At 39.3% G+C, this 27,863-nt stretch overlaps 3 protein-coding genes across 8 annotated transcripts in view; 1 reads left to right on the plus strand and 2 right to left on the minus strand.

Moving 5' to 3' along the window:
* Window positions 1–591: 591 nt before the first annotated feature.
* dixdc1a (DIX domain containing 1a) lies at window positions 592–14,717 on the minus strand. 6 transcript variants are annotated; one of them, XM_063907265.1, is made up of 16 exons: window positions 14,490–14,717; window positions 9,899–10,066; window positions 6,464–6,621; window positions 6,206–6,351; window positions 4,617–4,706; window positions 4,312–4,365; window positions 4,162–4,212; window positions 3,832–3,936; window positions 3,656–3,709; window positions 3,467–3,562; window positions 2,714–2,791; window positions 2,262–2,432; window positions 2,079–2,145; window positions 1,773–1,881; window positions 1,416–1,524; window positions 592–1,182 (listed from the first exon to the last, which is right to left on the minus strand). In XM_063907265.1, exons 2-16 carry the CDS (start codon window positions 9,919–9,921, stop codon window positions 1,099–1,101), a joined length of 1,395 nt encoding a protein of 464 aa, XP_063763335.1. In that variant the 5' UTR covers window positions 9,922–10,066; window positions 14,490–14,717; the 3' UTR covers window positions 592–1,098. The 6 variants fall into 6 exon arrangements, with proteins under 6 accessions (XP_063763335.1, XP_063763334.1, XP_063763338.1 ...); XM_063907264.1 differs by lacking the exon at window positions 14,490–14,717 and adding an exon at window positions 13,813–14,127; XM_063907268.1 differs by lacking the exon at window positions 14,490–14,717 and adding an exon at window positions 10,166–10,463 and having other exon boundaries at window positions 2,262–2,423; window positions 3,467–3,559.
* Window positions 14,141–19,142, plus strand: nkapd1 (NKAP domain containing 1). The gene is given in 7 exon segments (XM_063907269.1): window positions 14,141–14,168; window positions 14,171–14,218; window positions 14,506–14,582; window positions 15,906–15,994; window positions 16,148–16,282; window positions 16,499–16,552; window positions 17,033–19,142. Coding segments are annotated over 7 exon segments (870 nt in total). The 3' UTR covers window positions 17,472–19,142.
* Window positions 19,143–22,076: 2,934 nt separating this feature from the next.
* The window catches only part of lrfn1 (leucine rich repeat and fibronectin type III domain containing 1), a 93,397-nt gene continuing 87,610 nt past the window's right edge, over window positions 22,077–27,863 (minus strand). The window contains exons 4-5 of the mRNA XM_063907302.1: window positions 25,829–27,224; window positions 22,077–23,921 (exon numbers count right to left, since the gene is read on the minus strand). Coding sequence (XP_063763372.1) covers window positions 23,021–23,921; window positions 25,829–27,204 — 2,277 coding nt within the window. The 5' untranslated portion in view covers window positions 27,205–27,224 and the 3' untranslated portion in view covers window positions 22,077–23,020. The remainder of the gene's footprint in view (window positions 23,922–25,828; window positions 27,225–27,863) is intronic.

Genomic DNA, 27,863 nt, shown 5'->3' on the forward strand with positions numbered 1-27,863 from the left:
ACATAGAAACAAAAAGCTGGCTTTCATAGATTGAAAAAGAAAAATGTATCCACAGTCAAGGCAACAGGCAAGGAAAAATACATTTTAAATGTTAATCATATTATCAGATTAAGGTGTGTTACAGCATTATATTTTATATATATATAAAATATTTCACAGTACCTCCATGTCAGTACTGCTGAAAGGTTATGCTAATGATAATAATAATAATAATAATAATAATAATAATAATAATAATAATAATAATGATAATAATAATGATAATAATAATAATAATAATAATAATAATAATAATAATAATAATAACAAGATCAGCCACACACTTTTGTGAAAGAGTGAGATTCAAGAATAAAATGGTTGAATGAGACCCAATGTTTTACTGAAACAAATGTGTCACTTCGTCCTGTGCTCGGTGGGTTGATACAGCAGCAAGCGTTATTTTTAACCCTGAACAATTAATTGACTTTAATTGCAATCTATTGGTTTTGTTTTTAAATGTGTGGGTGTATAAGTGTAGGTGTATAATGGCTGGGAGCTGGAGTACAGAGTAATTACTGCAGGCCTGTAAATAATTGACAACAGAAGGATCCATGCTGCAATAATTTATGTTTATTAAAACATCAAAATTGATGCAGAACATTAACATCACTATTTGGCAATCTGGAACATGTGAAAAATGTCAGTAAACATTTGTATTTTAAGGTCTGCATATTATGCACTGTTACAGCTTCTAAGAGCACAGGTCGTGATGTGTTATTTATTGTACATTGAAAAAAGCAATCTTTCATATTTCAGATTCACATCACTTACATGACCATAAATTGTTTGTCTTACAAATACATTTAGGAACTGCAAAAATGTACAATATTCATACCTTCAAAATAAAAAAAGTGGTACTAAATGTCAAAGGTCAGATTATTTATATGAAGCATTCACTTTTAAAACATGGTTTTGTATCACATTGGTGTTAAACCCCTTGGTCCAAGTTAATTGTATTATTATTATTATTCTCTATAATGGCATCACAAGTGTTTTCAGTGAAATCCTGGTCCAGTGGCAACAACTGAGGTTTGTAGTGGTGTTCTGTGGCTTTTGGCTTTACCTCCTCTCTCCGTGGTCCTCCTCCACCCACGCTACAATCTTCCCTTCCCAGCCCGGCACAACTGCTCCGTCCTGGAATACCTGAAGAGCGAACATCCAGCATTTACATATCTAAGAACCACTCACATCTACAACGTGCAAAGGTCTGGATTGAAAGTGAAAATGACTACTCCGTCGCCCTGCAGTGTTTTTTTGAAGTATAGCACAGCCGCGGCTATTATTAGTGTATCTTACTCTATAACTGCCATTTTATATTTGCCTGCTGACGTTGATCTGAAAAGAAGTAGAGGCTATAATTTCACTCCCACGCCTACCTCCTCTTTCACGGTGCCAAACTCCGGGTCGAGGGCCTTGAAGTGATATCTGAAACTGCCTTGTCTGTCCACAGCGGCCTTGAAGTCTCGCAGTGTCACTTCACCCAGCCTGTGAAAGTGCACTGTCAGTCATGATCTATGCACATATACACCCACATGGACATTAAGCTTGACAAGAATTTACATTTTTACAGCACAGTTTCTGAAGCATCTATATGTAGATTAAGTCATGCCTGGATCAGGCCATGTGTCCTCAGTCAACACAGCAATTTGCTTAAAATGCATGCATGCTACAGCGAGGGGGAAAAAACAACAGCGTTACATAAACCTGTTAAAAATTGTTTGTTTTTTTGTCACCTTTTTGGGATGTTAATCAAAAACGGAGTGAGCGAGCGATCAGTGAAGTAGAGCACTTTAGTGGAGATGGCGGTGTCCAGTCCCGGGCTGCTGTGTGAGTGTGCCATTTCTGGAAATAATCACAAAAACAACAAATGCTGTTTTTCACAACCACAATCTGAAATGGCTCTCGCCTCACAGCCAATCATGCCCACTCCATAGATAGCAGTGTAATTGGACGGCACAATTTGATTACAACAGCCAGAGTTGAGATGTTGCAGAGGATGACAAATCCCAAACAAACAACAAGGATTATGTTTGTCTCACTTGAGCTCTGCGGCCAGGAATCCCGGTCTGTCGAGGTGGCTCTGCGTCCCGGGGATTTAAATTCCTCCTGGAAGAAGATCCATGGTAAACATGATTTGTTATTGACTCACTCATTAGGTGACAGATGCGTTGCTATTTTTTAAGATTTTCTCTGACATGGTGTGTGTGTGTGTGAGTAAGTACCCCTCGATCCTGTCTGCGCTGGCTTTCCAGATTGTGTAACCGGTCCATGAGGCTGCCCACACCCTGCTCCAACGTGTCCAGCGTGTGGTGTTGGGGGTCATGGCCAGAAAAGCCGTCCCTCAAACTACGCAGGGCCTCTCTGACCAGCTGCAGCTCTTCCCCCTGTAACAGCTTCTTTATGGTTAAACCATTTCTGCAAAGGTGTTTTTAATTTTTCAATTCATAATTTGTCTCAGTATATTATAGTCATCAGTTTACCCTATGCCTAAAAGATATTGACCTATTAAGTTAACATTTTAACCTTGTACCTCATGATCTTGATAGGAATATCTTAAAATTGAGACTAAGTCAACATTCTCATTATTTAAATTGTTCTTCCAGAAATAAGCTTTGATACAATGAGCACAACTGATAGTATTCAAATAAAGACTGACATAAAATAGCATACGTACTGGGGAACTGTGTTGAAATACTGCAGGAGATGTTGAAGACGCGGAGTTACTGTAACCACCGCTTTCACTCCTGAATGACTGCAAAATAAACAACAACACATGTGAATATGTAAATAAGGCAGGCTGATTTTCAAGGAGGAAGCTGGTAATTTTTTCATAATAAGGTTCAACAAATGCCATGAAAAGATCAGTATCTGACCAACCAAGCCAAGGCTGATTTATCTTATTCCCCTTCGCTTTACCTTCACACCCCTATTGTCGTCCAAAATGCTATTTAAAACACATCAATGAGCTTGTGTTGCAGAGAGTGACATGTTGCTTCATCTCGTTAAATACTCACCAAATGTAAATCTACAGCTGGAAATAGTCCCAAACTAATGGACTATTTACTATTTAACATTTGCTAAAAACATACTGCATATAGGATATTAGTAAAACATTGAAAAAATATATTTCTTACCCCTTTTAAAGGAATGATATATTCAGTAGAAACCAACAGTTTTGGTTCCAAGTGCCACAAGAGGGTTGTATGTTGCAGAGTATTGAGCATGACATTTTTGGCATTGTTGACAATAACAAAATGTAATACAACTAGCCCTATCCATAAAATCCCAGTAAAATATAGTTCAGCTTAATATTTATTTTTATTATTTAGTTGCATTTACTTATGTGAATGGAACTGGTTCAACATGTTTTATTCTGATCCAGTTCATAACTGTCATATATTGTTAAAACACAGATCTGGATCCCTACCCGTCCATGGCTGACTTCATGTCCTTTATGTTGGGCGTCATCAAGCTTTTGCTGCTGCTGCTGCTGCAGTACTCTGTCTTTCCTACCGAGCTGCTGCTATGTGAAAAGAAAGATGGATGACATAAGTCTGCATATGAATGTATCCATCCAAAGAATGCATTGGAATGTGTGAATAATAAAAGATGATACCTCATATTCACCAAGCAATTTGTTCCGGTCACTCAACTTGTGTTTGAGCTCCGCCTGCAAACAGAAATAAATTGGCTTTATATAAAGTGTAATGTTGCTCTCACATAAACCTGCCTCCACAGGTCAAGCAAGTCAAATATCTTATCGTGTCAAATGGAAATCATCACTTGTCTCACATTTTCCCCTTCCAGCTGATCTTTAGCCATGTTGCACCTCAGCAGCTCCTGCTTTAGCTGCAGCACAGCATCTTCCTGCACTGCCAGGCGCTGCTGCAGAGCATCCTAATGAGAAAGAGAGGGAGATCAAAGAAACGTCCATAGGAGACCTGAATACAGATACACAGCATCCACCTGCCTCTTCTACAGCATACACCATTTTTTAAACTTTATCGTCTTATAAAAAGTGAAGAGTATAAATTTTTTGTAATACAAACTGCAGAATCATCCGTTTGGAATAGCATCAGTTTTACCTCACTCAAAAAGGTGAAAATAATGTAAGGGGTTTACCTTGATGGCCTGAAGGTGGCGTGCCTCTTGTTTGTTTCTCAAGAGTTCCCTCTAATAGCCACATAAATTAACATTGGCATTAGAGAAAGGCATTCTTTTCTTGTATGGCAGCTCATCTATATTAAACCTAATTGCATTTACTAACAGTACCTTGAGATCAAGGCCTTCCTCCACACTTTGGTCCAGGCGACTGCGGATTAGAACCTTCAAAGGGAGAGGGTATGAGAGTGTAATTAGAGAAAGGAAAAATGTCAAAACCTATGAGGAGGCAGTGGGCCTGCATGAGAGAGGGCTAGGAGATCAAAGAGATTCAATTGTGCTCTACAGTATCCACTCTCGAGAGGAGTGATGGTTGCAAACATCATCACAACAGAAGGGCTGACACTGACACTTCACACAGAGAGAGAGGCGAGCAAGTGTTGGTTTCTCGAGTTAGCAGAGAGAGGGCACTGTACCAGCTGCTGTTCAGCACTAGCCCGGCTGTCTCCCATGCTCACAGATCCGTCCTGGTCCTCTTCAGGGAGGGACCCTTGGAGCAGCAAAGACTGAGGGCAAAACAGACCACAGCCAAAGTAAGAAGAACATAAAGTATAAGCCTGTAAGCAATCAAATTTAACTCAACGTGGCAGGGGAGCATAATTTATTTCTGCATTTGTATTTACAGCATTTTAGACTTGTAATACTTTGCTGCACAGCAAGTTTACCATTCCCACAATCGAGCCAGAGAATTCAACTGGACCAAACTGTATCAAATTTGAATAGTAATGAAAACCTGAAAGGGTAAACACCCACTCCAACCCTCTAACCCATATATACTGTATACAGCATAAAGTGCAGGTACAACACAAACATAATTAAAGTATAATGTGCTGTGTCCAGGATGCCTGTGGGTCTATTTTTCTTAGAACTACAATGTTTTGTTTCACTTCATTCATTTGAAATAGTTATTTTTTTGTTGATTTAGAGGTCTAGTTAATAAGGGTACGAAAACACAGAAACAAAAAAGGCGTTTTAAAATGTTGATACCAGTAAGAAAAGAAAGACTTTGCATTAGAATGGAAATGTATCACGTCTATTTGTCTATAAGACCTGCCCATCTGTATAAAAATATAATGATTGCGTAACACCTATTATTTAATGTTCAAATGTATACTGTATGTTGAAAAAAATGATTATCTATAAATAAAGCAATCATAAAAACACCCCATAATTTAATATAATGTTCAAAATGTCAGTACATCACCGGTGTTTACAGGTAAAGTGTAGGGTAATATTATAACAATAAATGCAGATACATATAGTACATTAAACAATACATTAACTAAGAAGCTGTCCCTGTGAAATAAAAAAATAATATTGAATTACCATGTTTTAACCTGTAAAATGCCAGTGATATGAAGTGCTTTCACAATAAAAGCATGTTATCCAATATTATTATATTAACTACAGTAAATACAATATTTGACATACCTGGACATTCCCATTTATTGTTTTCACTGCATTAGAGGCATGTAGCCACTGGATCAATCATCCCTATCACAGAGATTACTTTGCACGCGTGTGTTAATACTGGACCAGCTTTGTATCGATTTTACAGTGGAAGAATAGAGATTATATTGTCAGCCCGACCAGCAGTTGAGAGATTATAAATAGTGTCAATAAAAATTGACAAATAGAGGTCTGGAGTGTCAATCTTGTGATCGATGAATGGCTACATACCCCAAGTAGAAACTTTAATACAGATGTTACAAGTACTTTCTCAAATGTTTCAACAGAGCTGTAGGGTCAAGGGCAAATATGGTGTTTATTTATTGACTATTTGAATGTATTTGTTATTATTGTATCCATTTTTCTCAAATGTATTTGATCTATTTTGAAGAAATGTGCAGCGGATCAGAAGTCTGTATGTGGCTAGAATATCTGTGTGCTATATTTGAGCTGTTACCTTCCTATGGTTCATCTGTAGTCTGCGTGCCTACTGTCAATGTGTTCATATGAAAGGAACAGAGGTTCACTTTTTAAGTGTATCATCACCGGGACTTACCTGTAGGCGAAACACCATCCTCCTGGCCTCCTGCATCTCCTTCTCCAGCTGCTCCTGGTGGGCGTCCAGCTGCTCCTCCCAGGATTTCTCTTCCTCTTGCACATTGTGCCCGAGGGAGGGACACAGTCCGCACAGCGACACATCCTCTGAGAGGAAGAGAGGCAAAGGGGAGATGAGGCTATGGAGCTATTCTTTTTCTTTGTTGGGATTCATTGCAAGGCATCTTGCTCTAAAAGCGTTGATGTGCAGCCAACCGACCTGTGACAGATTTCTTCTCTGTCAGCTCGGATTTCTCATCCCAAGGTTCGCCTTGGTCCTCAGACTGATCATGAAGTGCTTCTTCTTTAGGGGTGTCAGCGCACTGGGTGATAACATACTCCTCTTTGGGGGAGTGAGCAGGGCTGGCTGAGCTCAGGCTGAAACAGAAGGCGGGCACGGAAGAAATTAGTTTGTGTGTTTGTGTGTGTGTGTGTGTGTGTGTGTGTGTGTGTGTGTGTGTGTGTGTGTGTGTGTGTTTGCATCTCTGCCAAATGAATGGCAATAAATAAACCCAGAAACATAAAATGGAGATATACCCTTTAATAACTCCCCAAAGAGCATAAAATGTGAGTTAATCACGTTTTAAACATGTAATGCCCATAAGAATACAGTGTATCACAGACTACGTGCAAATATGGACAGCACAGGATGGAAACCTGTTCAGAAAATAACCAGCAGGGACGGAGCAGTGCAACTATATAATGTCTCCCACAGGAAATTCTTTAAATAGTTTGCTAACCCTTAGGCCATCATTTCAAAACAAAATCCTGTATGGTCTCTGAGCAGCTGGTTTTCTTGAAGCTTTTATGCATTTGTGTTTTCTGTGAGCATCTTCAGCAGCCTGAGGTACAGGCTGGCTGTCATCTTCACTCTGCTGTGTTTGCAGAAATAGGATACAGCTACTGTGACCTGTGACCTATGGCATTAAGCACGCTCCTTTAACATGGGATTCCTTCTTTTTCCAATCTGTGTCTTCATGGGAAAGCAAGCCTGCGTCTGCAGAAATAGATCCTATAGCTCTATGCTTGAGAGAAGGGATAAAGAACCATTACAATTCATCACCCTGTTCCTGAGGCCAAGAAAATCTGAGAGGGAAAAAATAACTGTGGGATAAAACTGTGTTTAAACACCAAAGAATGTCCTGAGGGATTGCATTTGCTCAGTAAGGAAGAACATGTTCTTCCCATTATACATCGCAGAGAGATTCAGATTGTAGCTGATGAGATTTTCTGCTTATCCAATAGTATTACTCAGCACAAGCTAATACCACAACAGACAGTAAACCCGTAACACTTGTATTATCTGTCACTTTAGAATTCACACTGCCTCTTTGTAGAATGATTGTGCACATGTTGCTGTGCTGTTTATTGTAATGTGCACCTAAGTTCTGCCTCTGAGCCACAGAACAAACTCAAAGTAAGATTAAGCAGCTTTGCTAGGCTGTACTTATGCACTGAGCTAATATCAGCACAATAAATGCTTAAGATGACAATGCAAGTTTGGACTGTTAGCATGTCAATATTTACTTTTTAACAACACAAAGTACAACTGATGCTGATTTGTTGTTTGTTTGAAGGTAGTTGGTCATAAATCAATGGTATTAGAGCAATAAATAAAAAGACCTGATGATGCCGTAAGAACATCTCTTTTAATTAATGTACCAAACCAGTAGTTGATTAGAAATTTTTAATAAAAAATATATATATTGCGAACATCATGCTGGCACTGGAGGGAATGTCAATGGCAGAAAAAAGTTATTATGATTCTTCATCTCACATATATCTGTCTGTTCTGGATATCTTTCTTAAATTTGATGGAAATTCATCCCAAAGTTGACGAGATATTTCAGTTTTAAACTAAATGACAGACCAAAAGACTGACATTGCTATCCTCTAGCCTCTAGTATGTCTAAATAAACTATAAAGTTAACATTTTAATTTTCATTGCAGAAACTGAGAAACTTCTGATGGTTCGGTTCTTCTCCCTCCTCAGAAAGAGTAATTGCATCGGGTCACAAAAAAAAAAAAAAATGAACTGAGCTTCTTATCAGATGCTGCTGTGATTATCCCTAAGTGTTTCTGGAAAAGGGATCAAAGCGGCTGCCTTCAACTAATCTTGTCATTGCAGACGATGACATTATCAAGATACCCTCTATCATTGTCTCGGCAGGCAGCAGTTCAATAAACTCAAAAGTGTATTTTAGTCGCTCGCCGTCTGCTGTACCAAAAGAAAACACAAATACAGATTTGGAACATATGGGGAAACCCAGGATTACGCCCTGGGATTTGCAGGAGATGAGCTTCAGTGCAACAGATTATCTGATCAGCAGTGGGGGAAAGTTACTAAGTACATTTGCTACACCACTGTATTGAAGTGCACGTTTGGGGTACTTATTACTCAATTACTTCTATTTTATGCGATTTATTACATCAGCTTCATAACATTTCAGAGGTTTGTTTATAACTTGTAACTCCCCTATATTTATCTCCCAACTAAAATGTATATTGTTTGTTTCTGCTCAGAAAAAGACTTATAATAAAAAACAACATAACTCTTTAAAATACTATGCATTGCCAGTGCTTACAGTGAAACCATAAATCCAAAACCCTTTTCTCTGTGGGGCCTCTAGTTATATTCTAGATTAATCATTATCAGATTCATCAAAGAGAAACTCACCTTCCAAACATTTTAAGTGGTTTCATCTTCAATAACATTTTGAATATCCAAAAGGTATATATGAGGTAATACCCCCCTCTCTCCTTTTCTTTCTGGATTAATGTCGTCGACTCATTTTTATTCTCATTACAACTCAATTAATTACAACTGACTCAGGGGATATAATGGGACATTAAGTACAATATCAAGGGCATAATCATGAACATCTGTTTTAACCATGTACCCTTACACTACCTCACGTGAGATCTGATACTGTTTGAATGGAACCCCACCTGTTTATATTTTAATGATCTATATTCTAAACCTGGTTTCGGTATTTTAACATATGTTATTTTTGTGTTAGACTTTAAATGTGTGCTCTTACCACACTGTATTGTAACTGCAATACATACCATTTATTTTCCATTAAAACTATCCAATATTTTTTTCGTTCTTACATAATCCTGTCACGTCTTGTCCATTTTGTCTTGTGAACTGTTTACAGAGGCCAGATCCCTAGATTGGGATGCCCTAGAGTCAAATACTGAACTACATCTCATCTTGTAAATACTGTACCAAATCTAGGCAAAGATGGTAGCTTTAAAACATATTTTCAGAAGTGAGACTGTATTGTAATTGTTATTTTAATACAATGTAAAATGTATGACCTCCATGCTGATCATGAGACGGAAGAGCCGGTATTGGAAGCTACATAGTGGTTGCTAGGCAATAGCAGCTCAGCTCAGAGAGACAGGGACACACCTACTGCACCGTAAACACTGTGAACAATAACCTGCACAGTTAAGCTAGCAAAGTCATATTGTAATGGTGAAATGCAATACATTAAGCCTGAAACCAGCATGTTGATAAGAGTATTATGATGATGTACATCCTCTTGAATTTAGGCCTGCTGTATTTATATCTCTGCTACGGATGCACTCGGTAGACAGAAGCAGCACCCTGGGTTGCCATAATGCTATAATAAAAAACAGCTCTTACCATTTCATCTGTTTGGCTCCCATGCTGGTGTTTACTGGCTTAACCTCCCATACAGTTGCAGCCCTGCATCTGGGTGATGCTCTGCTTCTCAGTCAGGACCATAGCCCAAACACAGGCACAGACAGCAGGGAGGGGAGCAGCCCTGGAAGCAACAACCCACGTTGCACACTGTGTTCAATCAGAAATAACAGCACGTTTAAAGCCAGCCACCAGCATATTCCTAAAACACAAAGCTCCAAATCTTACTCAAAAGCCTCTATATCATACCTAGGCTCAGTCCTAGCTTGCAGTAAGAGAGACAGAGGGAGAGAGAGTGCTCAGCAACAGCAGAGGCTGAAGTCTGCCTGGTTTCTCATTGCACTCGCCCTGTGCCTGAGCTCACCAGCTCCCATTCACGAACACAATGTTTTTTGTTCCTTGCGGACGAGAACTGATGCAGCTCTTGTGCATCTTTTTAGCCTTTTTTCTCTGCCGGTCTTTTTTGCATTTATTCCCTCCGCCCTCCCTCCCTCCTTCCCCTATTTCTCTTCTGCTCGGACGCACTGGCTTTGTATCAGTCCTTCCTTCCTTCCGCGACATAAGATTTTCATTGCCAACATATACGCTGTATCTGCTGTGCATATGACAAATAAAACCTTGAAACCTTGAAACCTTGAAACCTCCTTCTTTCAGTCAGCGTGGATGTCAGACATGGCTCTGTCTGGGTGTGTTTACCCTCCCCCTTTCCCTCATTCCTCCTCCCTTCTTTCCTCACTGCTCTCTCCTTTCACAAGGAGGAGGCTAGATATTTTTCTCCTTCTCAACCCTTTCCCTTTTTGTGTATGCTGTAAAAATGAGGGCAAGTGTGGGGATCGACAGAGACATTATAATCTGTGTTTGTTTTATACAACGAAATCACAAGCTTGCATAACAACAACATACCACGCTGACGAGACATGTCAGAGGTTAATGATATATTTACACAGACAGAGGAAGTATGGAGGTAAAAAACAAACAGAAATGGTATTTTTTTTAAATGAAGCCTACAATTACAGCTTATTTATCTCTCATATTCATGAATGTGTATTGTATGCAGTGACCAGAATTTTAACAGCAATGGTGAGAGGAAAACCCAAATGCTGAAAAGTGTTATTTTAGCAACTTGGGCAGCAGGCAACAGAATCTAAATATTTTTCTAAAACATGTGCTGGAAGTGTTAAATAATTGTTGTAAAGCACTCTGTCATTAAGCTGTTAGAAATGTTTTGGCGTCACAAGCAAGAATGTGAAATAGGTCTGTAAGTGGTAGTTTGTATTTGAGCCCAGAACAAAATGACAGTGCTTTAAATTCTGTGTGAGCACCATCAACAAATGTTTTAATGAGCTATAGAGCAATATTACAGACATGCAAATGTGTGTAGACCACCAGACTAATGCAGCATTAGATTTACACTGTACATCCAACAGCAGAGGCAGGAGTATTATATTAATAGTTTAATATGCCATGATTTTTTGCTCTGCTGACAAACTAAAATGTCCCACCTGGCAAGTAAATCAAAGATATATGCACATCCAAGTATTTGACATGGGGATTAAATAGCTAAGGGGCTTTATCCAAACCTAAAGAATGCAACTTAGTGTAAGTATTGTTTCCAAAGAGAAAGTGGCAATAATGGACAGAAGGAGAGCTGATATCCAGTGGCAAAAAAAAATCCTTTTCAAAAAGCCTTTCCGGGAACATCCTTCATATAGTTTCCATTGTGTCTTGGTGCGCTCAGTTCTTTGAATGTCTTAGCTTCAATATTAAAAAATACAAGGACAAACTCGGGGACAGGACATGCAATTGATATGGATTGGGGAGACCAAGATGTGACTGAGGAAGTTCGGGGAAACAAAATATATCATGAAACAATATTCTATGCTTGCATGGATGATATGAGGAGTGACTTTGCTATTCAAAACGTGGCTGGAAAGTCATTCCACCACTGGGAAGGAAGGAAGGAGAAGAAAGTGTGTTTGCCGCAGGGACAGCATGCAGTCGGCCAATTTGTAATTCAAATGAGTTGGTAAAATAGAGCAGATTGTTTGTTCTGATTGTAAATCATTATTGTGCCCGCCACGACACAGGATTTGCCCATCTTTCTTATTTCAGTGACCTTCAGATATGCATAAAGCCCCAAAGACTGATAAAAATGTTTCCCCAAAAATCCCATCCATTTTGTTTTGTCAAATACAATTTATGAAAGAAGTCCAAGAGGGTTATTGTTGGGGAGACAACACTGTAGGGCGAAAGATGGTTGAAAGTTGGTTTTGTTGCTATTATGAACCCCGTATTTTTGCATATTTGTGCATTAAATAGCAGCCATAGGGAGACAAACAATTTTGCTCTGAAATGATCGGAAAATGATCAAGCATTCATACCTCTGCCAATGATGCATCACCTCCTACATGTGTTATCTTAATAACAGAAACTGTTTGGAAAAGAGGAAACTTAATACGAATCCAACTTTGTTTTTCATTTATTTAGGTAAAATAATAATAATAACAATAATAAGATAATTCAAAAAAATACAATGCTTTATTCAAAAGAATCCTGGTTCGATGAGAATTGAGCTACAAACACAAAATGTTCCCCTACATGTCATTAAATTGTGTCATTCACTTTTCATTCAAGCCAATTCAGGAACATTAATGTACTCCGCAATAAAACAGTACACTAAACTACTTTGACACTGCTTCAAATCTAAGACTAAAATACTTCCTTTAGTGAGGTTTACACCAATGATCTATTTTGAGAGGAAATAAGAAAAAATATATTTCTTTACATATAAAGATTTTTTTTCTATTTGATGATTTATGTCAAATATTCTCCACAGTGACTGGTATCAGTACTTGAAGGAGCTACAGTAAGCATCAAACATCTTGAAGGGTGAGCAGCAGCTTAAAAGAAAACCCTGCCTATTATAAACACTTGATATTCAGTGAGACTGTAGCATAAAGCTGACAGGTACTTATCTAAAATTAGGTTGAATAGACATACATAAAATAAAATGAAACTTAAGATTCCCACTGGGTTACATTTAAAGCATACCATTATCTTCATCGTCAGTGGTAATATGGATCATAGCGTCATACACGTAACCAAGTAGTCCACTCATTAGCTCTAATTAGGCTACCATTTAATTGAGCACCACTTACTCTTCATCATGCTGTGCTTGCATTACTGCCAGGGTATTGTAAGTAGACTGAAACTAATTAGTTGTTACAATGAGATTTTTCTCCCTATATGTATGTGCATACATTACCAGAACTGGCTGATGGTGCAGCTCCTGTTAGTAGCATTTTATGTAGCATAGGCCTACTGGTTGGCCCCCTGAGGACTTTACATTAGTTCTGCAGTGAGTAGCATCTTTTAGATTGACGTTGTTTATATTTGGGTAAGTACATTTACTAAAATACGCCAGCCTGAAGTAAAATGTTGAAGCTGCTTATAATTGCTATTATAATTATTTAATTATACAACTAATTCTTAATCCATTACAATCTAGAGGTTAATATTATACGTTCTACTTTCACTGGATTTGTTTACTAACTTTAGTTACACATTTAGATTAAACTCAAAATATAAACCAACAAACAGGATTAGATGATATAATGATGCAAATAATTCCCAGGAGTAAAATCCACAAGCTATCCAGCAGAATATAAACTAATGGGCCTAAATAAAATATCTAAGAAATCAGATATTTAAAATGAGCCCCACATTAACCCGCTGCAATATAAAGTGTAAACTACGAAATAATGCATAAATGCTGAAGAACAAATAATATCTTCTGAATTAAACTATTCTGCGGTATTTATATTGTATTGTATTTATTTTGGTAAAGCAAATATATTTTGAATCTAAACATTTTGTACGCAGATTTGAGTTCATACCTGTTCTCCTGAAAGTGTAGTCATCAGCGGCACATTCTCATAATTCTGAACACAACATGAGTGATTCTGTGATGTGTCCATGGTTTTCAACTTTTAATGGCGGCTCGTAGTTTCCCTGAACTACTAGTTCAAGAGGGAAAATATGCATGTCGTCCTCACCGAGTTCGTTTGATATGCAATTGTGAAAGATATGGACATTTTTTTGATTAAAACACACGAAAACAAACTGGTTTGTACCACACAAGGCACTGGGTGTACAGCTTTTATGTCAATGATGGACGGAACATTGGACCAATCACAGTTCAGTATTTCCAACGTTTGGTGACGTATGACGTGCAAAGCGGAAGTACCGGTAGATGCGTAAGCCGTGGTTTGTTCTTCTTGAATGCTACTCGTTTTGGAAAAGGTACAGTTTGTACATATTTACAAAATGAAAGTAACTGTATAGTAGTATTAAATAGTAATTAATACCGATTTTAAACAGGTTTAATGTATTAATCAGGTTTATTGAAATATATGCTTGTATCTGATAACCTCAAAGTGTTAGCTAGCGAGCTAGGCTAACATGTGATGTTCATGTAACAGGGTAATTATTGTTGCAGCTATTATGTATAAATGATACTAATAACTCTTATATTTAATCAACCAACGATCGGTTAAATCTGATGATAACTTACATGTGTCTCACTTCAGGTGTGATCATGTCAAGGCAGCCGCTGGGGAAGACACTGTTGAGAAATGTAATCCGCCACACAGATGCCCACAACAAGGTGCGTTTGAGTTCATGTGTTAAAGAAAGCTGTTGAATTGTCTTGCATTATTCCGATGGGTTTTCTATTTTATCTTCCTTCGTTGCTATAATTAAGCTTAGACGTAGAAGCCAAATTAAGTTGTAACTGATTGTAGAACCAAGGGAAATTTGCATTGCTTTGGCCAGGGGCTGCTCTTGCTCAACGACAGGAAGCAAGGGGCCAGTTAATAAACAAAAACGAATAATACCTCTGACGGGGGTATGAGGTATCCTCACATAGCAATCTTTCTTTGTGAACAAGCTCTGTTAGTGTCTTTATAAGCTTTTGATGCACTATAACAACTTATTCACATTGTTATTTTCATGGGTAAATCAATAAATGGTCACCTGTCTCCAAACTATAGACTAATATCAGCTGTATATGAAGTAGACTATAAAATGGTTTACAATTGCAGCTAAACTTACTTAACTACCAAAACCTGCTTTTGCTGGAGGCCCTCCTACTTTATCTAGTTCTATTTTACATGTACTGTATATTTAACCTATTCCTGCATTTTACAGTCTTGCACCATTATGTATCTTACACTATTGTATTTATTGTTATGTGTATATGATTGTTGCTTTGTTTGAGAAGCTAGGGACTTACAATTTTCATTTCTACTTACAGCGCAGTTGCTTTTGTGCATAACAATAAAGCCTTTACATCATTGAATCTTCAATCTGTAAAGTTGTTGAGCTGCAAAAACCTGTTATATTTTATTTATCAATTAATCAATTATTTGTAATATGAATGTAATAGAACTGTGTAACAGGCTCATACTTATCTTGTACATTCAAAGACAGGCAGCACTTCCTTACATTTTCTACCTACCTCTTTTGAATCTGCGCAGCTGTCCACTTTAAGTACAGTATATAGTGTTTGTCATATGCAAATATATTTAATTTGTAGTCTTAAAATATATATATTTTTAATAGCTGTCATAACGTGCTATTTTTATTTGATTTTGTGTTGCTACATATTCTTCTTTCAGTGTTTTTGTATGCAACACATATACCAATAAAAATACTGTGTATGTTAATCAAAACACTTAAATTGTTAACAATTATTAAAATAGTCTTCTGTCTAGAGGAGAACTCTTATCCTAAAGATGACTTGTGATTGAGATCAAAAATATATAATTTAGCTAAGATATAAATGTATGTTACTGATATGAAAGTATTTTAATCCAGTATACTCATGGGCATTTTGTGAATCTAAATAAACCACTTATAACGTGTGTTTGTCTAAGCATTATTTGTCTGGGCAATCTGTAATGTACTTACTGTTGTTGACCCGCTGCAGATCCAGGAGGAAATGGAGATGTGGAAAATGCGAAACTATGAGGTCCACACGTCCCATAACAACCATTTTCCTGAGACAAAGTGTGAGAGGTAGGCAGAGTGAATGTCCCAATTTGATTTGAGACCCAGAAACCCAAGTGACACCAAAGCATCATTTGGGAGTATGTTTCATAATGGAGCCCTCAGTTTAGAGACCTGTTACTGTATGTTGCTGTCTGATTTATTGATGTTATTGTTTTTCAGGGGACAAATGCACTGTGATCGAGATCAGCCCAGAGACCTGAGTCGGAGCAGAGAGCGAGGCTCGGAACATGATGAAAGGGAGGCCCGATACTGGAGCCGCAAACTGTATGAATTTGAAGCCAAAGATTCTGACAGGTACAGTACAATACTAAATCTTCATCTAAACATGTTTTTTTCTGTTCTTCTTGGGAAAAATCCTGCTGAAAACTGCTGATATTTCTGAAAGGTGAAAAGTAGAAAGTTTTTTTCCTTCTTTGTATTATTGACAGTTTTAATTGTCCTACACTATAATGTAATACAGGGGAGTTCGACAAGATTGACAAAGCATTATCTCATGTGTTCAAATGCCAGGTGGGGACATAGTGGCTTCAAGGAGCTTTATCCAGAGGAGTTTGAAAGTGACAGGTAAGCAAAAATGGAACTGCACTGCATCAAATAAGCAAGAGATTACAATTATTCTACAACTTCATTTCAAAAGGGCTCTCTAGAGATTTGACACTGTACTTCCATAATGTTGGTGCTCATTAATTCATTTTATAACATCAGTCAGTGACCCCCTGTTTGTTTTAATAAGGGCTGTTAAAACAGTATTTTCATTATCGATTTTGCGGAATTCTTTGTAATAATAATTTTGGTCAATAAAATGTTCATCAAAGTCTCTCAGTTTCAGTCTAAGATTATGTCTTTAAAGTCTTGTTTTGTCATTCCAAAAGCTAAAGACATTGAGTAAAGTTTGATATAAAACTGAGAAAAGCACGACACTTCAGAGGGTTAAAACAACGTTATACTAGTGGATTGCCTCTAAGAATTATGTCATATCTACTAAACCTATCTAGCTTAATTTGTTTTATATTCAATTTGTCTTTTCTTTCGTGAAAAAAACAGTGACACAAAAAAGACTGGGCGCCACAAACTGAAAAAGTCCAAGTCTGACACGGAAGCAAGCTTATCCAAACGACCCAAAAAATCCTCTCGAAAGAAGAAGAAGAAAAAGAAGAAGAAGGATGAGGCGGAAAAGCACAAGAAAGCCGAGTGCTCGAGCAGCGACAGCAGCAGCGATGACAGCAATGCCACCAAAGACAAGCAGCGGAGGAAAAGGACTAAAAGTCGACATAAAAACAAGAAAACTGCAAAGACCAGAGGGAGAGAAGGGGACAGCGGCTCAGGCGAGAGTAATGATGAAAGGGAAAAACAAACTCACAAGCGCAAAAAGCGAAAGCAAGACTCCCACAAAGACTCAGACTCGGGGCCAAACTCAAAAAGGAGCAGGAAGAACTCGAAAGCAGCAGGCGCCGAGAGTTCAGATGATAGTTCTCTAGACTGAGATTCAAAGACTTGGACAGAGACAGTAGCTCAGGTAACGACCAAAGAAACTTCTGCACAATTTTTTGGCTCGCCTCAAATTCACAGAGGGCTGCCTCTGCAGGCCGCTCAGTGTTGTACTTTGTTAGACATCAACAAACCTGTGCTGAGGGCTCTCTGCGGGCGCTCTGTGTGGCAATACCTCATCCACCTCGGCACAGGCTTCAAGCACTATATGGCAGTGCAGGCAGCATGAAGGAGGAAGGTGGGGTATCCGGCACCTGCTTCATTAGGGATTCTGTCGGCTGCAGGCTCATTGATTGATCATTGACTCTCAGCCGTCAGCCTCCCAGGGAGACTTTCTGTCCTCAATTGACCGGCGTTTTTCATACCACATTTTATTTAAGAAATGTATGCAAATTGCAAATTATGTTATTTGCATTTTTTTGTTTTGCATTTTAGGTTTTGTATTCCAACAATTGAAAAAAATTAAACATCTTTTTTACGGTTTTAAAAATCTTTTTTGTTTTGTTAAAATTGTGAAATATAAATGATTTGTATTATTATTATTTTAACCCATCATCGTATCGACCAACAAGTATTATCTTTGTAGCCAAATCTTTATTTACATGGTCCCCATATGAGACTTCTCAAAATTCTGTAAGTAAGGTGGTATAAATCAAGCTTCTGAAAGCAGACATAAATACACATGATTCATTGAAAGTGCTTGAACTCATTTAATAGATGAATAGAAATTGAAGTTATTTTGGTCTTATTATTTTTTCCCACTTGTCCTCCCTCACTGTAACTCAGAAGTGAGAAGTCTTCTTAGTTCAATCCTCTCGATTAATTGTTGTCTGCTAGCTCATGTTGAGCCTGATTGTTCTCATTATAATCATTTTAATTGTTGTAACAGTAATTAGCCTTGATCTGTGTCTCAAACTATGCCTTGCCGGTAACTTGAATTTGAGATAATTGGGCCTGGAAAAGTCCTTAAATTTGATGTTCATGGCGGTGTGGGAGCCCTTTGTGTAGTTTAGGTAAAAAGAGAAAGGAGGTGAAGAAGGAGAAGGGTATAGTAGACATGAATAACCCTGATAGCTCTGTAACTTAGAGTTTAAAAACAATTTCATTTATTTAATTCCTAAATTTGATGTGATATAAATGATACGTTTCAGCCATCTGTTAAGAAAACATTAACTTGTCTTCAGAGCTAAATACAGCAGTGCAAATGGAGTGGATACATTTCTGCTCTGAATACTTTTCTTTTTTAACTTGTCAGGCTGTTTGTAAATTCAATCACAGAGGGCGGTTTCCTCTCTAAAGACACCATCACGGATCAAAGACCTTGGTGCAACACGCAGTTTTTTATGACTCAGGAGGAACACCTTAAAAATCTGCAATTCACGATCAAAGTGAATACATTTAGTAATACAGCTTGATGCTAAAGAGCTGTAAGGCCTAATGGCTTATGTAGGGAAGCACTAAAGCGATAAATGTAATGCCTGAGAAAAATATTCAGTCACACCAGCAAAAGCACTGAATTGAAAGTTTGGCAACACACAAACAGCACTATTCAAAGCACTTTAACATCATGTTCAGTGCCGCTGGTCACTCTGCACCACACTTGTCAAACTATATTTGCATTTAACATTTTTAACAGATAAAGTTGAAATAAACCTGGTACCAAGTCCCTATGCCATCTGAGTATTTTTAGATAATATAATGCTGAAGGAAGTGGTGGACTACCATTTTGAAATTGTATGCTTACACGAGAAGCCCGGAGCACTATACCGAGTCTGTGTCAGTAGGCTAAGTGTTCTCTAAGCAGCAGAGAGTGGGATGTGTTGAGCTTGGCTGCAAACCCCGAATCTTGGAAGGGTATAAAGCATAAGAAAATTCGGCTGGTCAAATCAGTGTTGACTGAGGTTTTCTGAAACACATTGTAAAGGTTAATAAGCTTTTGGCAAGAGGGCAAAATCCCAAATTGAGTTCTTTATTGCTGAAAACGTATTCATAAAATAATTATCTAGAAAGAACACAACCAATAAATAGATTTTTTTCTTGTTGCAGTATGAATAATTAAATATGCAGACCAAAGCTTTTGAAAAAGCCATTCCTCACAATAAAGAGCGCACATTTGCTTATTGTGGGTAATGTAAGTCTACGCTTACGGTGTGTGATGGTACTACACTTTTTAAGTCTCTCTGTGCTCAGGTCTCAGTAGTAGGCTGTTGTAGCTTTCTGAATCTGGTGGTTTTGGTTCTGGGTTTGATTTCACTCCTGTTTTTGCTTTCAATTATCAGCCTTTTTGTTGTGGTTACTAACTGCATTCAGACCTAAAGGAAATGTGTTAAGCTACAGCCAAATAGTTCCTCTTGATGCTGCTGAAGCTAACCACGGGTGATAAAGCGGGATGCTTTTATTGAAATTGAGCAATATTTAGTCAGTGGATCAGTTTAACATATCGAAGCAAGTTACAACAGGAGTACAGTTACAGCTGAAAATGACTGTGGGCGGCCGCCTCTACTGTGGTTTATGTCTTACTGTGTACAGTAATGTAAACACCTTTACCTTGCTGTGTTGTGCAGTTCATGGCAAGGTCCCCTACTATGGAAAGATCCTTGAAGCAGTAGAGAATTGAAAAACATGCTGGTATGGCTGTAGACGGCTGACTCTTCTTAAGAAATAAATACAGATTAAATTGTGGTATTCCTTGCTTGTATCTTGTTAGACAATAAATAATTAAATTAAATGTCTGCAATTCATAGTGTAGCTTTCAAAAAGCCATTCTTCAATACAGGGTGTGACTTGATATCTTTCACTGCAAGTCTCCTCAAATGGTTGCAATGGCAACATGTTTAGTAAAATGGCTGTTATCACTATTCGTCCGAATTTGGAGAATTTCTCACCACACATCGTTTGCAGGAAAGTAAGACCGGAAATTTTAAGTATGAGAAAGCATGTTCAGATTAGACTTGTTAAATAAATGTTACTATGCATTAAACATAAACTTCAACCTCACCAAGTCGAGGCACTTTTCTCTTGCAGTCACTCAGAACTGCTGATAAGACACAACGCGCTCTGCTGTTCCCCCAATGTTTGCTAGTTTGGCTGCCCCGGCCAATTCTGAAGACTGACACAGGCAGGAAAAAACACTGCTGCTGTGAGAAGTGGCAAGGAGCTCACTTCCACACTGCAGACCTTCATGAGTTAATGAGGAGATAGGAAGGCGTTGGAAAATGTGTGAACCACAAATTGACAGTCAAGATTTACATCCTTAAGTTAGGTCTAGCTGTAAAAACAACAAGGCTTTTTGCTAAAATTGGATGGTTTTTGGCTGAAAATTGGTTAAGAATGAGGAAGAAATGGAACTTAGGACACCATTCTCAGCCTCAATCCAACACTGAGGATGCAAAGAGGAGATTTGAGAGGATTGAAAACCTCCAGTGTGACTTATCTCTATGCTGTCCACGCAGCTCAGTTTCATCTCAGCCTGTTAAGTAGCTGTAATCAGAGGAAGGCTGGCAGCAAACAAATATCATTCATCCCCCCCTATATCTATTTCCGTCTGTCATGCCTAACATATTATTCCATCCACTGTGCTATATGCAGTATTTAAACAATTAAAGCTGGTGTATTATACATTGTAATGTAGTAGCAAGTAGAGTTTAGTTCTTAATTGATTTGTCAAAACCACGATATAAATCCTGCTAAAAAGCATCTCTAAATGCTGTATGAACAGTTACAATATATAACAAAGTTTAAATCATACACAAATGTCTTCATACAATTGATAATATGTTGTATCAATGGAGTAGTAAAATGTATATATTCTGAGCAAACTCAAATTGCCATGAGATGTGTCAATCAATAATCAATGTCAACCCAATTTTTTCAAAGTGTTAATATTAGAATACCTTACTTTTTCATCTGCATAAACAGTCTAAATGTTTTCTAACACACTGGGAAGATTTTCTCATTGTGATCATTCATCATTAAATATGATTATAACTGTTGTAATATCCACGTATTATCTGTTTACACACCATTTACAGATGCTTCACAAAAGGAGGAGGTGAGCACAATAACCATGTCCTTATCTCTGCTTATTTCTGCATTATAATTTGTTATATGTCATTTAGTGTTTGTTCACATGCAGTACTGCTTTTAAGTGGTAGATAGATAAGGTTTAAGTTGAATTTAGTTGTGAGCTGAACCTTCAAAGCAGGGTGCTTCACAGGCTTTCTGCTAACTTGGTTATAAGCATTTTCCCTGCAGCCTTGAAGTTAATGAGAGCCTTACAACGCCTTGTCTCCCCCTAGAGGGATTCAACAGATATTACACCCTTGTTCATAACAACGGGCTGCATTTGAATTCAGCATCACATTCAGTTATCACGTCCCTCGACGTCCCACACCCTGCTCTTCTTCCGAGGTCGTTGTGCAGCTTTCACAGAAGCTTTATAAATAGCACCTGGGAATAAAATATTTATCATCTCAATGAGTGTGTCCCTCCTTGCAGCGGACACACACTGCTGATCCTGAAGCACAAGAATAAAACGCCAATGATACAGTTAACCCACACAAAAAATTTAATTCCCTTCGTGAGGGGATAAATGGTCCAAACTTTGACATACTAAATAGGGCGAGGTGTGATGACACAGGTTTTTAATGTAAAAACTTGCAGTCAACACCCAAATGCTTTGTAAAAAGTCATGTGACATATGACTTACTTACTTACATAGTTAGTACACATACACCAATGTTTTAATATACTTATATATGTCTTTTTTGTTTGTTGTCTTTTTATCTAGACCAGCCAGATACAGAACTGATTAATATACAGTCACATCTGGAACAATACCTATTTAACATCATACAGTCCGACTGTCAGAGAGGAATCCACGGTTGGTTTCCAAGTCCATCCTCGCTATGCTAACATTAGAAATCGGCCTGTGTAAAATCCTGTTCTTTTTTAATTATTATTATTGTATAGACTGGTGGTGATACATGTCCTTGTATCTCGTGTCTTCTGTGCAAAAGTTTTTTTTGTTTGAAAGAACCCAAAACATGATTGACATAACAGGATACCTGGCTGTTCACTTTACAGTAATGATGACGTTTTTTTTTCCTCTTTTTTTTTCAACAATTAAACAGTCACATCCAAACGCCACACCCCCTTGGCATGTCACAGAAAAAAAAGAAGAACAATTAAAAAAATCCAAAGATATGCTTCCCATCATCAGGGTGGGCGGCAATGATCGAGAGGACAGTTTATGACTACAGTGAGCAGCATCCTCCATTCATACATCTTTTTTGAATAAGGCACTGCTGCATAAAGAAAGGACATGGCCAACAGAACTCTCTGGGAGTATGAAGGGGAGGCAGGATGAAGAGAGATGTTCTTCTCCAGCAACTCACACAAAGTTTGCATGTGTAAGTCAATGTGCTTGTGTTCATCGTTTGCTATGTGTTGGAAATGTGTGTGTTCATGGCATGTAGACATAGTTGTGTTTTTAAATGTGTGTGTTGCAGAGCCATTTGATTTCCCCCGGCTACGCTGCTTTGCTCAGACTGTGCTTTCAAGCATCCACTCGGTGCTGCTGAACGTAACTCTCCTGCTGGCGAGCGGCGAGGACTCCGTGTTGAGCTGGTTGGTGGACTTGTGCCACCTTGTCCTCGCTCTGCGTGGGTAACTATGACTCTGAAAAATGGAGTAATCCCCTCCGTCAAAAGAGAATCTGTGCCTAGTTCGTGCCAGCTCATTAGGGAGTAATCCCATGTTGGCAAGGGCACCTTTCTTGTCCTTGAGCCTCGGAGCCTCCTTGGTGCCAGCGTTTGGGCCTATGAGACACAGGGACATGGTGGAGCCCGTCAGGCTACTGTCCGTCTGTGTGTCCTCGGATGGCGGGCCGGAGCACTGCGCGTCCAGGCTGGTTCTTCTCTTCATCTTGTCGGCAGCCAGAGGAGGCAGCTCCACCTCCAGGACGGCGGTAGTGGCTGCTGGATTCTCCTTCTTCTCATTGTCCACCCTCAGCACCAGCGCCATGCACTCTCTGGGTGCGTGCACATCATGCTGGCCCTCATCGGACGGTTGCTTGGAGGCGGAGCGCTGGAGACGCTGCTGGCTGCCGTTGGTCTGTGAGTGCATGCTGGAGCTGACCTTGGTCTTGCCGTCCTCCGGGCCGCTGTAGGCCTTATAACGTATCATCAGGATGATAATGAACACCAGAACTGAAGCAACAATTATACCGCCAATAATAATGATCATAGTGCCTCCCAGGAATTGGCTGTGCATGAAGCGGCACTGGCTGACCTCGTTGGCCGTGTGGAAAAGCACACAGCCAACAACACGTGTGGCCGTTAACGATGTGATGCCGTCGTCATAAACTGCCAGCACACAAAGGTCATACTCCCGCCCTGCGGCCAGATCATTGATTAAGAAGTTCTTGCTGGTAGATGGGATCATTCTGCAAAGAAAAAAAAAACAGTACGGTGGTGAAGATATAGACGATTAATCATTGAAATTACAACGCCCACATCTACTGATTTGCATAAGGTGTATTAAATCACACAAAGGTGTCAATTGCACACAACAAAAAGACGACCATTGCAGTAATATCACTCATTCAGGTAGACAGAAATATAAAGCTCAACACTTCATTAGAGTTGACTTATGAGAGAATATGTTATATCATAAAATAGCAGTGATAAGTTGCTCTAATAGGTTTGTGTATAGAATGACAGCAAGGGTAAACACAAGGTGATAAACAAGGCAGAGGAGGCTCACTGTTATATGGAATATGCCACAACCGCTGCAGGTGGCAGGAACAGTGACGCATGATGTGAAGGCAGTTTGGATGTGTTACATCTTGTCGGGGACTTCAAGATTATACGACTCTAAATACAACGGAGGAAGGCTTTGTCTTCAGGTCAACATTGGCGTTAATATAATTAGAAACTTGTTCCTTCTCCCTAAAGGGAGATTTTGATGGTTATCATTTGTAGGTAATAATGCACCTCCTAAAGACAAAACAACACTCAGCTCCATGCCTAAACTGGATGAGAAAATTATACAGGGGAGCGACTCATTACATCTGATAAAACCCCCCCCCAAAAAATAAAGAAATAAAGGCGACTGCTATTATTAACTCTCCCCATGAATGCATAAATTCTGAAATACTTCTTAGTTTACAAGATCCGGTTAGTGTGCGTCACATATTGCATAAGAAAAACATGAAACTTATTCTCAGTTTTCAAACATTATTTTTAAGAAGGTTTACAAATGTTTAAATTCACTATTTCGAAAAGACTGTAACTTCAGTTCTGTTGATTTTGCCACTTTTCTATGTGCACTTCTCACACAGTTTTTGTTGCGGTGGTGAAAAGTTACTAAAGCCTTGTACTTGCTGCTAAATTGAGTACACTAACTCTGTTTTTTTCCCCATTGTTAAAATAAATTAAACCAGTGTCATCACCCCTATATAAAGTCAGTGTCTTGCTGGAACTTTTTGCTACATTTTAAATGTTTATGAGGTTTAAGCAGTTCGACAAGCAAAATATTTCACTGTTAAACTTTGTAAATGGTTTAAAGCCCCAAAAGGGTCAAATTATCCAAAGGAGGAGGAAAATAAATGAAGAAAAATGATTTGTGAGTGTGCAAATCAACTGTTGTTGATACAAACTTGAACAACTCTATATGAAGAGAATAAAACTCGGGTAAAATGTACAGTAAATGCAACAGAGAAAATGTACTGACACATTTTGATTGCAGGGCTGTGAAAGTGCATTTTTATAGTGTGGTATTGCTACTTACCTAGCGTAAGAACACAATGTAAATCATTCTTCCAACACTGCAACCGAGCCTATCATTAGAAAACCGCATCTAATCACACTCTGTGTTTCAACCAATTAATGCAGGCACTTGCTAATGATACAAACAGCTACATGCAGTGAAATAGTTGGGCCTCATGTAATTGTTTGTTGTCATATCATGTTTTAATGAAAGGGGCATTTAGTTCTTCGGAGTACTGGACTCCACAATCTCTTAAGCTGAGCAACAATCTACTTGAATTGGTTTCTGGATCTGTAAATATATAAATTGAACTGCACATTTGATGCATATTATAATAACGTAAAGAATGAATGTAAAGAATGTTCCTCCTCAGTTTATCCCCCAGACTTCACTATAGGGGTCCTGCTTATTTCTGGACATACTTCATCATTTTGCATCTTTAGGTTCATCAATGTGAACCATAATGAACCGTTTTGTCATTTAGCAGATGGTGAGTCCAGATGTCTCACCCTTTCCTCATGTCCCTACTCTACCACCCTCCCTTATATCTCTATCCATCAATCCACCCCTACCATGCCTTACCTGTACACCAGAGTATCATCTGCGGTGCTGTTGTACTGAATCTGGTACATCCTGATGCCGGGGATGTGGCGCTCAGATGGCCAGCGGATCACAGCAGAGGACGAGGTCAGCTCGCTCACCATCACCCTCCTGTCCTGCTTGTCGTAGCCCTTGGTGTCATTGCCAGATTTGGAGGAGGTGGTGATGTCTGAGAGGCCGGGGTCCTCACGCATGTGGCCTGTGTTGTTAACAAACAAGGGTAAGGGGATCATGTTGATCTCAACAGCAGCTGTGGCGATGCCTGCGGCATTGGAGGCCACACAATTAAAGGCCCCACTGTCCTTCAGCGTGGTGATGAGAATATCAAGGGTGCCATTATCATACAGGATGGTGCGGGAATTGTTATGCACCAGCTTGCCATCTGGAGACCGCCAGTGAATTTCTGGGTCTGGATCCCCCACTGCTTTGCATTTAAGAGTCACACCCTGCCCTTCCATCACATAGGGTTTTGTGGTAAGATGTTTGGTGATCAGCGGAGGCTCACAGATAAACTCCTCCTCTTGGATGGACCAGAAATATTTGTCCATGAGGTGATCCGGCGAGGCACAGGTCTCCAGATCGTCCTCTCGTGTCAGCCTGCGAAGCCACAGCAGCTCACAGTTACAGTGAAGAGGGTTTCCTCCGAAGCTCACAGCCAAGGTGGAGGAGCTGGAGCCCTTGGTGTCAGACAGCACCTGAGCGTGCTGGAACAGGCTGTCAGGTGGCAGCTTCTGCAGCCTGTTGGACGTCATGTCCAGGCGCACCAGCTTAGTGAGCAGTGTAAAAGTCCCCGTTCCAATGTGGTCAATCAGGTTGTGGTCCAGCGTGAGCGTGTTAATGTTGGTCATTCTGGCTATGGCTTCCCAGGGAAGGGTGCGCAGGTTGTTATTCGAAAGATCCAAGTCCTCTATGGTGGAGACAAACTCATCAAAGGAAGTGGCGGCCACCTGATGGATCTGGTTGTTGCCGAGGATGAGGTGACGCAGGTTGATGAGACCTTTAAAGTGGTCTGTCTTTATCACACTGAGGCGGTTCCCGTCCATGTGGAGCGCCCGCAGGGATCGCAGGCCTAGAAAGGCTTGGGGGGTGATCTGGCTGATGGTGTTACGGGACAAGGTGAGGTGAACCAAACTGGTCATATTGAAAAAGTCTTTCCTGCGGATGATAGTGATGAAGTTGTCTGTGAGTCTTAGCTCCACGGTCTTGCGGTCGATGGTTGGGGGCACGAACAACAGACCAGTCTTGGCACAGAGCAGAGTCAGAGTGGGTGAGAGGTGCTGGCAAATGCAGCGGCCTGGGCAGCTATATCCCTTCACCAGTGCTGCGCACAGCAGCACACACAGAACCAGCCGGTCCATTGTTAATACGTTTCCAGGTCCTGTGTGACACAAACAGAGAAAAAAGGAGAGACATTGAGTCACACATTTTTAAAGATGTTTTAATTAACAAATAGCATCGTCGCCCTTATGAGAGGCTGCTGCAAAAATCAAGAGTCTGACCAAGATTGCAGAGACTGCCAGCAAGGTATCAATCACAAAATGAAATTGAGCTTTTCTGAAATAATGGCACCTGGGAAGATGAAAGGCTGCAGCACGCTGTCAGAAACACCATGTCTCTGTAGCCTTTTTAATGGCAATGACAGAATGTTTTTTGTCACAAGGCTGTATCACCACTGAACCATATCATTTCTTGAATGATCAGAGGACAATTTTCCTATATTAGGCAAGTCCATGCCATGTACATTTCCACCATATCACAAGGCCTGTGTTTTTCTTGCTCTGAATGCTCAGGATGGAGAATTAAAGGTGGAAAAGGGCGCTTGTCAGCAACGCTCAAGGATTTGATGACCTTTTCATGCTCTATGCTCGCCCTATGCTTCCGAGATGTACTGCAAAATTAGAAACCTGTCATGTAAATCACTGCAGAAAAAGTTAAAAAAGTGAAGTGAAACAGGGCAGGAAAACGGCTTGTTTTCAAGTCCTTTCTGAGGATGTTCTGATTCTCTGATTCCCATTTA

This window comes from Eleginops maclovinus, chromosome 18, assembly GCF_036324505.1.
Source record: "Eleginops maclovinus isolate JMC-PN-2008 ecotype Puerto Natales chromosome 18, JC_Emac_rtc_rv5, whole genome shotgun sequence".
NCBI lineage: Eukaryota > Metazoa > Chordata > Actinopteri > Perciformes > Eleginopidae > Eleginops > Eleginops maclovinus.

Bases quoted from the DNA above. Each gene is read 5' to 3' on its own strand.
- dixdc1a (XM_063907265.1), bottom strand. From the start codon at position 9,921: ATGGGAGCCAAACAGATGAAATG. The intron at 6,352-6,463 runs GTCGGTTGGCTG...TCTTCCTCTCAG, and splicing joins AGAGAAGAAATCTGTCACAG to AGGATGTGTCGCTGTGCGGA. The intron at 1,183-1,415 runs GTAGGCGTGGGA...TTCGCTCTTCAG, and splicing joins TTGGCACCGTGAAAGAGGAG to GTATTCCAGGACGGAGCAGT.